The 16,615-nt window shown below is 40.9% G+C and overlaps 1 protein-coding gene across 1 annotated transcript; it reads right to left on the reverse strand.

The window, feature by feature from the left end:
• Positions 1 to 15,610: 15,610 nt before the first annotated feature.
• On the reverse strand, positions 15,611 to 16,378 carry ISCA2 (iron-sulfur cluster assembly 2; the record flags this gene model as incomplete). The annotated part of the gene is given in 2 exon segments (XM_072427698.1): positions 15,611 to 16,164; positions 16,263 to 16,378. Coding segments are annotated over 2 exon segments (291 nt in total), but the record flags the coding sequence as incomplete, so codon positions are not given.
• Between the last annotated feature and the right edge of the window lie 237 nt (positions 16,379 to 16,615).

A 16,615-nucleotide genomic window follows, 5' to 3' on the forward strand; every position in this document is an offset into this window, starting at 1 on the left:
TAATATAAAAGAGTTTATTTAAAGATAAAGCAGCAGAGTTTGTTGCAATTCTCTCCTTTAAGCTGATCCATGCAGAATTTATTTTTGAGCTCCATGTCCCTCTGGGCTCACTTATGTTGGCACTCTCCAAATATTCTTTATTGTGACTCAGATTGACAGTGTTTGGGGGTGCAAAGTTTGGTGCCTGGACATAGCATTGACCGATGCACCGCCATAACACTGTATAGGAATCAGGTTTATACGGTGTTGATATACCTTGTATGTCTATTTTAGTGCTCAATATTATGTTAAGATTGGAATTAAATCCACACAACTCATTTTTTTGGGCTTTTTTTTTTTTTTTGGACCAACTATGTCCATAGGATATTATATCTGGGATATGTTTATTTCCCTGGTGGTTGATTTTGATGGACTGTTTTTTTTTTCGACCTGACCTACTATGTAACCTATCGTTCCATTGCAGGGTGCCGCCGCCTTTCTTTCATCTCTTTACTAAGGACAATATTTGGCCATCTTGATTGGCAGGATTTCGTACATCCCTGGCACATGCAAGGGAAGCCAGGATTGCCAGGTTTATCTGAAAAACCAGGGCCGATGCTGTGCATCTCAGCTTTTTCATGTTTCACCAGTGCAATCAGGCAGATAAGATGGGTTATTAAAGAAGGAACATTGCTTGTCTCTATCTGCAATAACTTCTGTATGCTCTGCATTAACCTAACCCCAACTTGTGATTGGATAATGAAGAAGCAGCAGTGCAGCGCAAAGCATCATCCTGGGGTCTCCCATCCCCTCCTGCCATCATGCTCCCCATAAAGTGATGGACCCATGTGCAGGTACTCTATTCTCTTCTATCTGTCCCGGCCTGAGCTCTGCTGTACAGGGATTGTATATTAAGGTGCTTACACTGCTTGCAAAAAAATCAAGATTTATTAATGAATACAAAGCAGCATTATTTGCAACTTTAATATCTGTTTGCAGCTTTAAAGCAGAACTAGCAATGAAAATTTGCAACCAGGCAGGTCTTGTTGCTTTTGAATTAGATAAACCTTACCTGCCTGACTGCAATTTCTCAAACTTACCTGTCCTCATTACATGATGGGTGCTGCCATCTTCACCTGGGGTTCCCAATCTTTGGTCACCTTGATTTGCCAGACAAGAATATAGTAACATCCATGTACGCATCCCTGAGGTTGCAAACATCACAAGCTGAGCTACAAATGCACAGCTCAGGATACTTTAAAAAAAAGTGAGCGGGCAGGTAAGTATGTTTTATTGCAGAATAGACATCACCTGTCATTTTTGCAATATTAAACTTCCCTGATCCTGATTTTATAGTTCCCCTTTAAAGAATAAATGAAGGCATGCATGAATATATTCCAAAGATGTTTACAAGCTTTGTTATTTTATTTCTCCCTTTCTCTGATCCAATGCAGGCAATGCAGCTTTGTCCAATGCACTTCTGTGGATGCGATATTTCAGAGCTGGGAGAGGGTAAATGCACCAATTACAAGAACAGGTAATAAAGATTCTGGGAATTCTTGTCTACACACTGCCGTCTGCTGCCAATAGAGCAATAAAGAAATAATAAACTACAGCAGTTAATTGGAATAGAAATTACAATAAAATACAATCAGAGTTGCAGTTTCATGGAGGATGTTTGTAAATTTTCAATTCATGTAGGGGGATTTAAAGTGACCCTATTCATTAATTAAGGGTGATATTTTGTATTGTACATGGACCAGAAAGGTGGATTTGGTTTTTGTTTTTTTAAACTATAAACATTCTAGTGCATAAAAATATGATATTTAATAAAATTTGTCCCCATTCAAATGGAATATCTGACCATCGATCAGTAAAAATGTTTTGTGAGTATAATCAGCAAATTCAAAGCTAGAGATGGGTGATATACAAATTCTAAACTGCCCTATGAAAAATTGTCCTTGGCATTTCCTTCTTTCCTTTGTGATGGACAATCTCACTGTCCAATCCTGGGATGGGGAAAGGGGTGGGGCTAATGTTGACTTTTGTGGAGACGTCAAGACTGACTTAATGTTATTATTCTTAATAAACAGGATTTATAAAGCGCCAACATATTATGCAGCGCTGTACATTAAATAGGGGTTGCAAATGACAGATGAATACCAACAGTGCACAGGAGGAGGAGAGGACCCTGACCCAAAGAGCTTACAATCTAGGAGGTGGGGGAAGTAACACACAATAGAAGGAGAGATGATATATGGCCAACTATACCCCTGGATTTATAATATATATCCAGTTTGAGATTTGCGAGAAGCTTAAGTCTAATGTTAAGCGGACTCATGTGTACTCATGTTACAATGACATTAATAAATGGCTGGTTTGTGGTTAGCAAGGTGAAGGGAAGACAATTGCTTTGACCTTTATTTACTATATAAAGTCATTTCTTAGTGTGCTAGAATCAAATCAATGATGCTATGGGTCAATATACCCTGCTGTACTGAATATGTGTAAAAGTTTCATATCAAAGCATACATTCATAGAAATAAATTCCAAGAACAAAAAACAAAACATAAAATATGGCAGTTTATTAGACATTAGATGGAGTGGCTGTGTTAGTTTTCTTTTTTAAGCTTTTACAATTAATACTAATAAACTGTATTTATCTAGTGCTAACATATTATGGAGCGCTGTACAATAAATAGAGGTTGCAAATGATAAACAGATACAGACAGTGAAACAGGAGGAGGCGAGGACCCTGGCCAGAGGAGCTTACGATCTAAGAATGTAATCAATAGGGGGCCCTTTAATACCTGTGGTGGAAATCTGCTTGGTTGGCAGCTCCTTGGCAGATAGCAAACTGCTGCTGTGCACCGGGGAAAAGCAAATTGCAGCACAGATTATACATTGCACATGGTGGTGGCCATGGTGCAGTTCCTCCAAAAGCAACCACATGGCCAAAAGCGTCTTGTTGCGTCAGTGCAATCTCCTGCAGCCATGTGCAAACAACTTTAATTCACCTAAATAGGTTTGGGGCTATGGTTGAGCCTGAGGATATACATAACAAAAAAAATTACATATTATTATATATGTATAACCTATTACTTATGTTTGGAACATATCTAGACTGTGTCCAGTATTGTCTAATACTTCGCTAACGTACTTCCACCCCTGAGGAAGCCTGAACTGGGCGAAATGCGTTGGGTAATATGGTTTTCACATATGCGACCAATCACTTTACACTGCTATTTATACGCGGTTGGAACTTTCATTAATATATTACTAGAAGGCTGATGTATAGTGCCTTTATGGCCTGACTATTATTGAATTCACTTGATCTTAGATTGTATAAGATTCAAAAGTAATCTGTATTGTCTATGAGAAATTATCATTAATACAATATGCTGTTTGTCTTAAAAACCCTTCTGTCTGTCGTTTTTTTCAATTCTATCAGGCTTATCTATAAATGAAATGTGACTTATCTTGTATTTCTGGGCAACAGTAAACAATCCTGTCCCATCTTGTGGGAGTATTGAGCAGGTTACAATATCTATTATACATTTCCCTATTATACCCCATTAAGATGAACTTGAACCTAAGATACTTAGTTGTAATGAATGGAAAGGCTGGTTGATCTTTAATAAGTTCCATAGCTTTCAGGTAGGCTGGGCACATGGACTGCCATTGACTGCCCTAAAAGGGAGGACTTTCATATCTCCAAGTAGGTTGAAATATATGCATGCCAAAGCCAACTGATGTAGAAGCCTAGATTAAACTTTTGTTTGCTAATTTAAAAAAATAAACCCAACACTCCCTTCTTCAGGGCTGCTAGGAACTGCCATGATAGAAAAGGCTGCACAAAGTCAACTGTACACTTCCTTGGTTGGTGTCTCATATGGAGGTGAAGAGGGTGGCACCAACAAACATGAAGTCCACTAAGAAAAGTTTCACCGATGGAATAAGTGGTGGGTACTGTGAAGGTGAGCAGAAATGAGTTGGCATTGGGATTCAATGCTTTTCAAGACAAAGCGACAGAGACCCCTTTCCTGGCACTCTGCCTGCCCTTTGCCCCCTTAAGACACCAAAATACTTTTCCACACCTAAAATACAAAAAAAAAAATTTCAAAGACCCTTCACCACCCCCATGCCCTTCTTCTGGCATTGTTTCCAAATAACAAGTGCACTTTAAGTTATTGAAATTGATATGATGAGTTGATCTTCTGCTTAGTTCAATATGACAATAATTGCCTGCCCACAATATTGTAGAAATTCAAAATATGCATAAAGAAAGGGGACTTATTAGGCACATGTAATAAATCAAATAACAAAAACTTTTTATTTAGAAAATATGAAAACACCAATAAAAGATTATGCCATTTGTCTTTACATGCCAGACGGCACAATCTAAAAATCAATATCGCTCATAGATTGGACCATAGTATATCAAATGGTTCAACAGCTAAAACAGTATAGCATTTCACAACATTAGAGGATGTCTCGACGCGTTTCACAATCAATGCCGCTTCATCAGGATAATAACGTTGAGAGATAAATACTTATAGCATACAATATACATTACAGTATCTTTTCATCTTCATGACGGCTGGAGCTATCAGAGCTGGGACCTGTGGTCCATCTCCTTCATTTTTGAAGTGGCAATTTATCTACATAATTACAGGGATTCCTCTTTGTTATCGCCCATTGGTTTGCACTTACCCTCATCATGAGCTCTTGGTTTGCTTTGAGGCCCTATATATATTTGAATGAAGATGACAAGATACTGTAATGTATAATTTATGCTATAAGCAATTATCTCTCAACGTTAATATCCTGATGAAGCGTCATTGACTGCGAAACGCGTCGAGACACCCTCTAACGTTGTGAAATGCTATACTGTTAGCTGTTGAACCATTTGATATATTATGGCCAGTCTATCACCAATATTGATGTTCAGATCGTGCTGTCTTGCATGTTAAGACAATGGCATAATCTTTTATTGGTGTTATAATATTTTCTAAATAAAAAGTTTTTGTTATTTGATAACAAGTGCACTTAAATAGCAGCTAATGCAAGCTTAAAAGAAGACAAAAGACTGGCACGGCCCAAACACACCAATCTATCAGGCTTATTGCAAGGCTGCTTACATTCCAGGTCTTTAAAGATCCCTAAAATACCGCAGGTGCTTGCCAGTTGGCCGGTGATTCCGAATGATGGATGGTAAAGGAGTCTATTTTAAACGGGTCACTTCTATGACAGTTCGGTGGGGCCTCAAGGTCTCCTGAGTGTACTAGATGGCAATGTAGCATGCGGCATGAAATGTGGAGGCTTAGAGGGAGAAATATTTGTGCTATTCAGCACTTGACGCATTGCTCTGTTGATGACACGTCTCTCTGTAGAGCACAGATAGAAACCAGCTGTGTAAACGGCCATGCATTCCTTACTACTGGTATGCACAGGGGGTATTGCAAAGCTTTCACTCTATATATCCGCATGGAGTGTAAGCAACCTCATGTGTGAGGAGTGAACTGCTAAAATGTTTATAGGGAGCTGAGAAATCCGACAGCTTCCAGACTCCCACTAATCGTGAGAAATGTGTAAACAGGGCCAGGAACTTTTTTATGAAATCCAAGAATTACTTGAAGCTATACGGCTTACCAATTGGTTTTATGAGTTCCATTAAAATGTTCTGATGAGAGGCTGTGCTAAGGATAGATCTGTTATCAAAATATAATATAGATAAACTATAAAGCCAAAGAAAAATACCCTTGTGTCTGCTAAGAGTTTATTGCTGCGGTGACACTTACTTACCTTACTCCTGTAGCTTTCTATGCTCTGATATTGGTATCCTAAAGCCTTTCCCTAAGGCACTCCGTGCAGCGGTCGCAAGTACTGACATCATTGTCATTATCATTATTATTATTACTATTATTATTATTATTAATAATAATAAACAGGATTTATATAGCGCCAACATATTACGCAGTGCTGTACATTGAATAGGGTTTGTAAATGACAGACACACACAGACAGTGACACAGGAGGAGGAGAGGTCCCTGCCCCAAAGAGCTTACAATCTAAGAGGTGGGGGAAGTATCACACAATAGGAGGGGGATATGGAATGGTGGGAAGTAGTGAGGGTTTCAAAAGACGAAACAAGACGAGTAGGTGAGGTTGAAGCGTTGCGTTTTTAAGAACTATTTTAAATGAGCAGAAAGTAGGAGCAAGCCGAATAGAATGAGGAAGACCTTTCCAGAGAGTTGGGGCAGCTTTAGAAAAGTCTTGGAGCCGTGCGTGTGAGGAGGTTATGAGTGAGGAAGTCATTAGTAGATCATTGGAGGAATGAAGAGAGCGGCTAGGGGGGAATTTTACTATCGGGGTAGAAAGGAAAGTGGGACAATAACTCTGGAGGGATTTGAAGGCAAAGCACAGGAGCTTGAATTTGATTCTAAGGTGAAATGGAAGCCAATGTGGTTGGTAGGCTGTGTATGGGGTAGGTAGGTGGGAAGGCTGTGTATGAGGTAGGTAGGTGGGAAGGCTGTGTATGGGGTAGGTAGGTGGGAAGGCTGTGTATGAGGTAGGTAGGTGGGAAGGCTGTGTATGGGGTAGGGAGGTGGGAAGGCTGTGTATGGGGTAGGTAGGTGGGAAGGATGGATGAGTCTGGCTGCATCATTCATAATAGATTGCAGAGTAGAGATCGGGTTAATGGAATACCATCCTCTACAATGCTAGACCAATAGGTTTGCATTGTACGGGGCTGCCTACAACCTCAAGCATCTGATAGAATGGGAGCAGGGGGAAGGGGAGATTCAATGGGGTAAGTAAAAATACCTTTTTTTTACCCTTGACCTAAATTTTTACCTGTGGTAAGAGGCTAGCCATCAACACAAAACACATCCTATGGTTCATTTTCACTCTAAAGCAGCAACAGCCTGAGCAAAAATGCCAACCCAGCCATCTAAAGTTGCTTCCATTAACTCCAGTAAGATATGAAGAACACAAATTCAGTTATTTATGTTTAGCACATACTTCCAGTGAATGATCCCACACAATGAAGCACCAATAACCTCCTCAATGACATCAATAGACACCTGAACAACTTCTAGATTTTCACCTGAGGGCATCACTGGTTGGGTGACAACAATAAAGTACATATACATTTTGCATTAAAAAGAATTTAGAGATAAAGTCATGAACAAAAGTCAAAAGGTGTTATTATTGTTTATGTTGTATACCTGAGAGCAACTTTCAGCTTGAGGCTTTCAGACTCTTTTCCAACAAAGGAGAGAAAAAGAACGAAATAAAGTTAAAAGGTTGACAGCTCCACCTGCTGGATTGAGATAGAAATGACAATTATTAAAATGCATTTTCATATTTGCAGATTATTTTTTTTAACTATAACACCTAACTATAATAAATACCAAAACCATGTCCATAACTATCACACCTTTCATTTTAATCCTTACTATGTGTATAGCTGGTACCCCAAGGCCTTTTACTAGTGCAGGTACTGAGGTCACCCCTTACAATGCAGGACCAATAGCTTCTCAAGGCTTACATACCAGGGAGATTCTGATTCACTGAGCCAGATTTGGTAAAGCTGTGCAAGACTGGAGAAGATAGATTGTCATGGGAGAACCTGGGTGATCCAGCATTGGATTTAGTCCAGGAGTGCAAACATTTGCCAACTACTAGTGATTGATTTTTAAGACAGACATTCTAGGTTTTCTGGATTACCCAGGTTCTTCCACAATAGTCTATCTTCTCCAGTTCTAGAGGTTCACTTTATGATGGCTAGCACTCTGGCCTTGCAATGCAATGTTCAGATCTCATTAAAGATGCTGCCTAGATGGTGCGTGGGGTTCCCTACAAAAACTGGAAGTAAGTTGGCTTTAGGATATAGCAGAGATGTTGTATTGTGAGTGACTCTGAGAAGCAGTTAATGATTTCTTCACTCATAACCTCCTCACACACACGGCTTCAAGACTTCTCTAGAGCTGCCCCCACTCTCTGGAATGGTCTCCTGGCTCTATTCAGCTTGCTCCTACTTTCTGCTCATTTAAAGGAGCCCTCATAACCCAATACTTCAACCTCACCTACCCATCTTCTTCTGTGTCCTAACCCCTCTCTACTTCCCACCATTCCATATCCCCCTCCTATTGTGTGATACTTCCCCCACCTCCTAGATTGTAAGCTCTTCGGGGCAGGGTCCTCTCCTCTTCCTGTGTCACTGTCTGTAATCGTCTGTCAATTGCAACCCCTATTTAATATACAGCGCTGCGTAATATGTTGGCGCTATATTAATCCTGTTTAATAATAATAATGGCTATGGTGATAAAGTGCTGTGTAAATACATAATAATAATAATATTTTAAAAAAGCCTTACATTTTTCTTATGCCTACCTTCATGTTTTCTCTTTTTTTTAGATAAATATTTGTATAAAATGTATGTGCATAATCAGCAAACGGTAGTTAGAAAAACATCAACACGCTAATAGGAATGAAAATAAAAGACTCATCTGAGTACATGAGACGTCGGAATGTCCTCAGCTATAATTACAACATCTGCCTTTAATTTGTCCCATATGGAAAAGCTGAGTGCAGATCTATAGAGCAAACACTAACACAGAGGGGGTCAGTGAAAACTCTCATGGACTCACACTGCAGCTTACATTCACCCAAAAACTTCATCAAAGGGAAAGTATATCTGGGTGAAAGTGGTAAATATGAAATTTACAAAATTCTATTTTTACCTGGCTTAAACTATACCTAACTCGCCTCCCCAACCATTCATTTCTAAAACAATCTTCCCATAAGAGACTATGGGAATATAAATAAATAAAATATAAATTTTTCCCGTGTCTTATTTTTCACTTATTTCCAGATTGTGACAGTTGTGCATTTTTGATGATTGACCACTAGGTGGCAGAACGAGTCATTGTTTTAATAGGAACTGAAGTGGGACCAGTAGAGAGTTAAAACCATCTCAGCAAATTTCAGAGGAATGGACTGGGGGAATCATTTAAAAATTGAGCCCTGTGTGTCCGTAATACATATTTTAGCTGTGTGATTAACCAGTATCCAATCCTCAATAAACACATGTGATTGCCAATTTCAGAGTACAGGTACAGGTGGCATAGTGGCTCGGTGGTTAGCACTCCGGTCTTTGGAGCGCTGGGTCCCAGGTTTACATCCCAGCCAGGGCTCTATCTACATGCAGATGGTGCTGCCCCTTATGGTATCTACTGAAATTCTCTTTTTCTGGAATGAGTCAGAGGATGATGATAACGTGGATAAAAGAAATATATACGTGGCTTATTCATTTAAATCAATGGTGCGCTTTGAAAATGGAACAACATTCTAACATGCACAAGTAACTTTCATGTTGCCTGAACAGTCTCCTATTTTCTCATCAGATAAAGTCCAGTTAAATGCAAGTGGTCTGTAAAAGTCTCTACACTTTATTTACATCTAGTTTGTCTTCGTCCTTTATCTGGACTTCTTTGTACAAGCGCTTTATAAATCCTTTTTAATAATATTAATTAAAATATTGAAATCAAAAAATAATTTTCCGTCCTTCTGTTAACTGATCATACATGACAGGTGTTCTTAACACTTACCCCCTATCCTGTGTATCACCATTTTTCAACCTCAAAATTACCATGTGAATATCTCTTTACTTTACAGAATCAGTCCCATCCTTTCGGACCTCAAAGGAACACTAAATTCATAATTTTAAATCCTGTGGACCATCAGTATGAAATAAAAAGATTAAATACATTTGTAAAATAATGATCTTCCTAATGGTGCTGACAAGGACTGTGGCGGCTCTGATTCATTGATCAGCTCACAGTGAAGAATTTCTATTGTTACTATTATCATTACTTGCATTATCTTTGGTATTACTAAAGAAATGCAAAATATTTGTTTGCTTTTTCTCACTTATTATGGGTTTATTTCATTCCAGGACCAAACAAGAAATGATCGTTATTAAAATATTTGATGCCAATAAATATAACAGTTAAAGAAAATATACAGTTAGGTCATACTTACTTAAAAGAGCATCTGAGAAATAAACAAATAAAATAAAACAATCGGATGAGAATCGGTATTTGCAGAGTGGGGTGACTGTTGTAATGGTGGAAACAATACTGAAGTGTAAGGCTCGGCAACGGTTGCCTCATACAATTTAATACTACACTGACGTCACGCTGCGCCCCCCTTGTTTTTCCATCTCTAGTACAGATTGTCAATTTAGTGCAATATAAAGGCGAAAATTGTCATTTAGTCATTTAAACATAAAAATTGCAAATTGCCTAAACTTTTCTGTGGCCCACTAAAGTTTTTTAATGGACCTCCAGTTGTTGACCGCTGTTTTATAGTGCCCTGAATTTCAATCTGTAATGTGTAGTACACATGCCAGTGTATTCAATGGTTCCAGCAACCCACTTGCTATCAACACATTGTCACATCACACAATAATGCATCCTCTTGTCAAAAGTATAGAAAGTAAAAGGTGTGAACTCAGCACAAAAAAAGTAATTGATTGATTCTTAATATGTTTATATATTATCAATTGGATATGAAAGAAAAGTTTAGAAAGTAGATGGAGGGGACTTATTGCATTTAGCACAATGATAATGTTTTTTGGAAAGAATTGCCCAAAGCGGCTCTTTAAGATCTCCCAAAATAAATGTTGGAAGCCGTGATTATATAAATCCTTATAAAAAGGAAGAACCTTATTCCTTGATTTGTAAGTAAACAGGCGACTTTCCCAAAGACGGTGGTCCACAATGCTCTGGACAAATGACATCTGATGAGAATCTTAATGAGGAGACAATACTGGGCAGAGTCCAAACACTGAGCTCATTTCCTCTGCTAGTGGAGCCAACCCAGAATATTAACTGTCCGATATGTTAAAAGTGGAACGCTTATCAGACAGAAGCTCATCATCAGAGGACATTACAGAGCCACCGGGAAGTTTAATGGTTTTTGTTGAAGTTGACTGAAAGTGACACTAAAGAGACAATGAACAGCGTAGGGAATATGTAAAGAGAACCGGTCAAATGGTTTATGCAAGAATCAGAATATTCAAGCAAACTAAACTCAAAGCGGATCTAAACTTGAAATTTTTACTTTACATAAAAGTTTTTTATGGCTTCCCATGTGTGTGCCAAGCATGGCACGGCCAACCAAGATAGCTAAAAAAATGTCTGGTAGAGGAAGACGAAAGAAAATGACCATTGATTGGCCATGCTGGGTGTAACTCCTATGCAGGCACAGGGGAGTTCCAGATGGCCGGGTCAATGGAGTACCATCCCCATTGGGTCAATGGAGTACCATCCCCTTTTATTGGTTAAAAGCTGCACCCCCTAACCCTCAGTATGACACGAGCTACTCTGAGGACATCTAGTGGACAATATGGAATATGCACCTGCAGAATTAAAGTACAGTTATAAAAGCAAAGCAAAGCCTAAAAATAAAACAATAATACATAAGCACATAATAAAATTTAAATAAGGGCATTGTTTATTTACAATTCCAAGTTAATAGTGATCTGTGTACACAAACTGCATTATTAGTTCACTACTACTACACTTCAATAGTGACTGTTATGCTCTGGTCCACATTAACTTTAAAAAACAAACCTCTTAATGGAGGGCCAGCTGTCTCACGTGATAGTGTGATAATGACAGGAGGACACTGTATGGAGGGTTTACAACTGTCTACAATATATCTCCCACATATGGCAGCCCTAGCCAGGAGCAATGAAGAGACCTTATGGGCATTGAGAGAAATGCAGATAAATAACACAACTAGCCTGACTAGGTGACACACCGGTGGCCTTACTTAGTATAGAAAGCAACATTTTTTTACGCCTTTATACAATAGACATTGACACATTGGCACAGAATTATATCCAATATAAAATAGGATCTGGCAGTAAGCATTACCATACAGCACAGCATACAGAGTTTAGGGGGTTATGATTATCATACAGCACAGCATACAGAATGTAGGGGGTTTGGATTACCATACAGCACAGCATACATGGTGTAGTGGGTTAGGATTATCATACAGCACAGCATACAACAGCACAGCATACATGGTGTAGTGGGTTAGGATTATCATACAGCACAGCATACAGGGTGTAGGGGGTTTGGATTACCATACAGCACAGCATACAGGGTGTAGGGGGTTTGGATTACTATACAACACAGCATACTGAGTGTAGGGGGTCAGAATTGCTATACAGCACAGCATACAGAGCACACAAGACTAGGACTACTGTACAGCACAGGATACGGGGTGCAGGGGGTTTGGATTATCCATACAGCACAGTATACAGAGTGTAGGGGGTTAAGATTTTTATACAGCACTGCATAAAGAGTGTAGGGGTTCCGGATTGCTATACAGCACAGCATACAGAGCACACAACACTAGGACTACTGTACAACACAGGATACAGGGTGTCAAACTCAAACACACAGTGGGCCAAAATTAAAAACTTAGTCACAGGCCAAACTCGAAACTTAAATAGCACCGCTACTACATTTCCCTGGGTCATGACAACAGTCCAATGCGGGGCCACACATAGGCAGAGAGGCCGCTGGTCTATAGACGCGAATGATGCCGGTAATTGTAGTAGTGGCGCTATTTCAATGCAGCGGCGGGCCAGCTGCAATTCATATTTAGGATTCCTTTGGAGGCCAAAAAAAGGACGTTGCAGGTCATATTTGGATGGAGGCAAGAAATTGACACCCCTGGTGTAGGGAGTTACGATGACTGTACAGCATAGCATACAAAGAGAAGGGAGTTAGGAAGACCGTACTCCACAGCATGCACTACATAGGGGGTTAGGATTACTAATAGCACAGCATTCAATGCACAAGGAACTAGGACTATTATACAGCTCAGCATACAGAGAGAAGAGGGTTAGGATGAGGAATGGCTGGGAAAAGGCCAGGCAGATTGTGCTTCCTCCTTATTCTGCAACATTAGTGGAAATATCCAGACATAGTAAACATCCCCTATGGTTCCATGAACTACAAACACTACATAAAACAACTGCTAAGACCATCCATGCTATATCAGCTAAAATAAAGACAAAAACAAGAAAAGAAACACATAAATAAATATAAATAAACTATGAACCTCCTTCACCGAAACCAAACAACCAGCACAAGAAACTCAGGGCCGGGTATGATTACATGTTGCTATGTCTATGATGGTGAAATCTGTTATCAGTTTCAATGTTTTCATTATCATTGATTTGAGTTATTTCACACACTCCAGGCCACCAGAGGATAACATAATATATCAGTGCCTTTTTGTTACGCTGCCGATTTCACCTCCCCATGGTCGCTCTTGGTTTTTGGTTTGGTGCTGGTGGGTCCTCCTTAAATTCTGGCCTTCCATATATTTATATATCTGATTTTCTCCAACATCCCCGAAACAACCTGGTTATTTGGCAGACACCTCATACCACATCGGTAACAAGGAATTAGGAGGGGCAATTACCTGGCCAGGGAGATAAAATACTACTAGAGGATTCACAGTAGGCTATGATGATTCACTCCCAGTGAGCTAAGAAGAAAGGTGAGACATTGTCACTTCGGCAATTTAGTAGTTTGTGGCAGTCACAAATCTCTCATCTTCTCTTGTGGCCTGTTGCTATAGGGTAGCGTGGCAGCTGCAGAGAAGTGCAGTGGCTGTAGGGTATAGCAGATAGGGTAGCACAATGGATGTAGGGTAGCACGATTATTGTAGGGTAGTACAATGGCTGTAGGCTAGTGCAATGGCCTTAGGGAACCACAGTGTTTGTAAGGTAGTACAATGGCTGCAGGGTAGTGCGGTGCCCGTAGGGTAGCACGGTGGTTGTAGGGTAGTACAATGGCTGTAGGGTAGTGCAATGGCTTTAGGGAAGCATGGTGGTTGTAAACTAGTACAATGGCTGTAAGGTAGTATGGTGGCTGTGGGGTAGCACAGTGGATGTAGGGTAGTACAATGGCTGTAGAGTAGTTTGGTGCCTGTAGGGTAGCGTGGTGGTTGTAGGGTAGTGCAATGGCTGTACGGTAATGTGGTGGCTGTAGGGTAGTCCAACCAATGGCTGTTGGGTAGTGCAGTGGCTGTAGTGTAGTGTGCTAACTGTAAGGTAGAGAGGAGGGTGTAGGATAGCACAATGGCTGTAGGGCACTGCAATAGTTGTAGCGAAGCGCAGTGACCAAAGGCAGAAATCACTGATGTCCTAATGATGTTTAATACAATTTTAGAAGTGTGACTTCCTCATACAGGTGACTGTTCTCTGGGTGTCACTAGGCCCCATTCTCCAGAGACCCTTTACTAGCAGACCAGACTATTTATGGCTATTTGGCTGACATTTGGTGTAAATTTCCAATTCCCTGGGGATCTCCTCCCACCAAGACACTGCAGTGTGTTCCCTTCATCTGGAGGAGGCCAGACAATGGTGGACAATAGAGGTATTAGGATTCCCTTACACACCCCCTTTTTCCCTTTTCCTTGGGGATTTATTGCCCTCCTGCAAGCACACTAAACGGAAGCAAAGCGATCACCTTATTTATATAGTGTTTTTTTTTTTTGTGCAGGTTGCAAGTATCAGTCATGCCAAAATAACTTACTTTCTTTAGGTCCCCTGGAATGGCTATAAATGCTCTAGAAACATTGAAGTCTGGTGTTAGCAGATTCCAACTTTCCAGGTAGTACAACCGCCATGTCACCCCACAAAAATAATTTACCCAGATAAATAGTCCCCCTCCCCCATACCTTCATATCCCTTTACAATACCAGTGCACCCCAATATAGCTCACTCCCAGCAATAGGAGGTCACCCAAGCAAAACCACCCCAGTCTCCCTGCTAAAATACCAGTACACCCCAATCATCTTTACCCTTATGTCTGCAACACCCATATCAGCCTGCTATATCAGTATGCCCTTCTCACCTGACACCCTGTACCAATACTATTTCACACCGATAACCTTTCTCCCTGCACCCCATGTTACCCTGCAATAATAGCAGTGCACCCCAATATGCCCTACCTTTTACCTCCCTCCTCCCCTATGTCACACTAAAATAATATACCCCCCCCCCCCCCTACCCTACCTCACTCCTCTCTGCACTCCCATGTCACCCTGCAATAATACCAGTGCACCCCAACATACACTACCTTCCTCCTCTGCACCCCCATGTCACTCTGCAATAATTCCAGTGCACCCCAATATACTCTACCTCCCTCCTCTCTGCACCCCAGGACACCCCATCACTTCGTGTTTGTTGGCCAGCTTGGTCATCCACCTTCCTTTAATTAACTTTATTTGGCATCCATGTACCTGAGACAGCACTGAGAGTGCACCAGAGACAGCACTGAAAGTGCAGCCTATCCATGCAACGGAGACTGCACTGAGAATGCAGCCTATCTCTTCACCAGAAACAGCACTGAGAGTTCAGCTTATCCCTTCACAAGAGACAGCACTAAAAGTGCAGCCTATTCATGCACCAGAGACAGCACTGGGAGTGCAGCCCATCCATTCACCAGAGACAGCACTGGGAGTGCAGACCATCCATTCACCAGAGACAGCACTGAGAGTGCAGACTTTCCATGCCCCAAAAACACTACCATTAGGAAATCTCTGTGTTTTATTTGCCAGTGTTGGGGGGCAGGTAGGGAATACACATTTGTAACAGGCAACAATAATAGGTACCCCAAGTGCAGCACAAGATATTTTCCTCTTATCAGAAAGTCTGCAGACTTAAGTAAAGTTTGTAGCTCCCTCCCAGATGGGAGTCAGGAGATGTGGAGTCATCACATTGCAAAGTGTTTGCTTGCTGAGCTCTTTTCTTGCACAACAGATAAGCGTCATCTGTCCCAGTATTGCACAATCCTTGACATTTCACCTGCAGAGCTGAGCCATTTATTTTTATTTACATAGAGGTAATAATACACAGGACGGAGGGGCTGATCAGTTCTCGGGTATTAGCCTGTGTGGCCTGCAGGGGGTCAGAGTTTGATGGAGAAGGATGTTCCACATGAGCAGCCTTGGGCGGCTTGGGGGTTTTGTGTCAGCTGGAAGGAACTTCGGATCAACTCTTCACAATATTCGATGGTGCTGCCTTTGACCAGCTGGAGGCTTTGTGTGTCCACCACAACACGGGCCCCGTCCTTGCCAAACACCCTGTAAATGGAAAGATGTTATTTTAATATGTGGCCACCCTTTGCACACCCTTACAATATTGATCCCCCCCTCCAGGACTCTCTTTTGTGCCACTTCACCTGTCCTCTTCTGTCATGTCTGTGTCCAGGGAGAACTTATACTGGAATCCAGAACAGCCTCCGCTCTCCACCTGGAGTCTGAGGAACTCCGAGCCACCGGTCACCTCACGCAGCCTCTGTCATGATATAAAGCACATGTCTTCCAAAGCTATTTCCCAAATTTCCCCCCCGGGGTTCATGTGACCACCTTAGTACAGTACAAAACATTACACAGCTTAAAGCTAAACTCCAAATTTACATTTTTTTTTTTACAATTATTTAGATATCCCTCTCCTGTGCTTGGTACCTTTTTCCTGTACACTGTGACTTCCACAATAATCATTAAAACCTGAAGCAGGAATCCAGAGCCCAAG

Source organism: Pyxicephalus adspersus, chromosome 12 (assembly GCF_032062135.1).
Source record: "Pyxicephalus adspersus chromosome 12, UCB_Pads_2.0, whole genome shotgun sequence".
Taxonomy (NCBI): domain Eukaryota; kingdom Metazoa; phylum Chordata; class Amphibia; order Anura; family Pyxicephalidae; genus Pyxicephalus; species Pyxicephalus adspersus.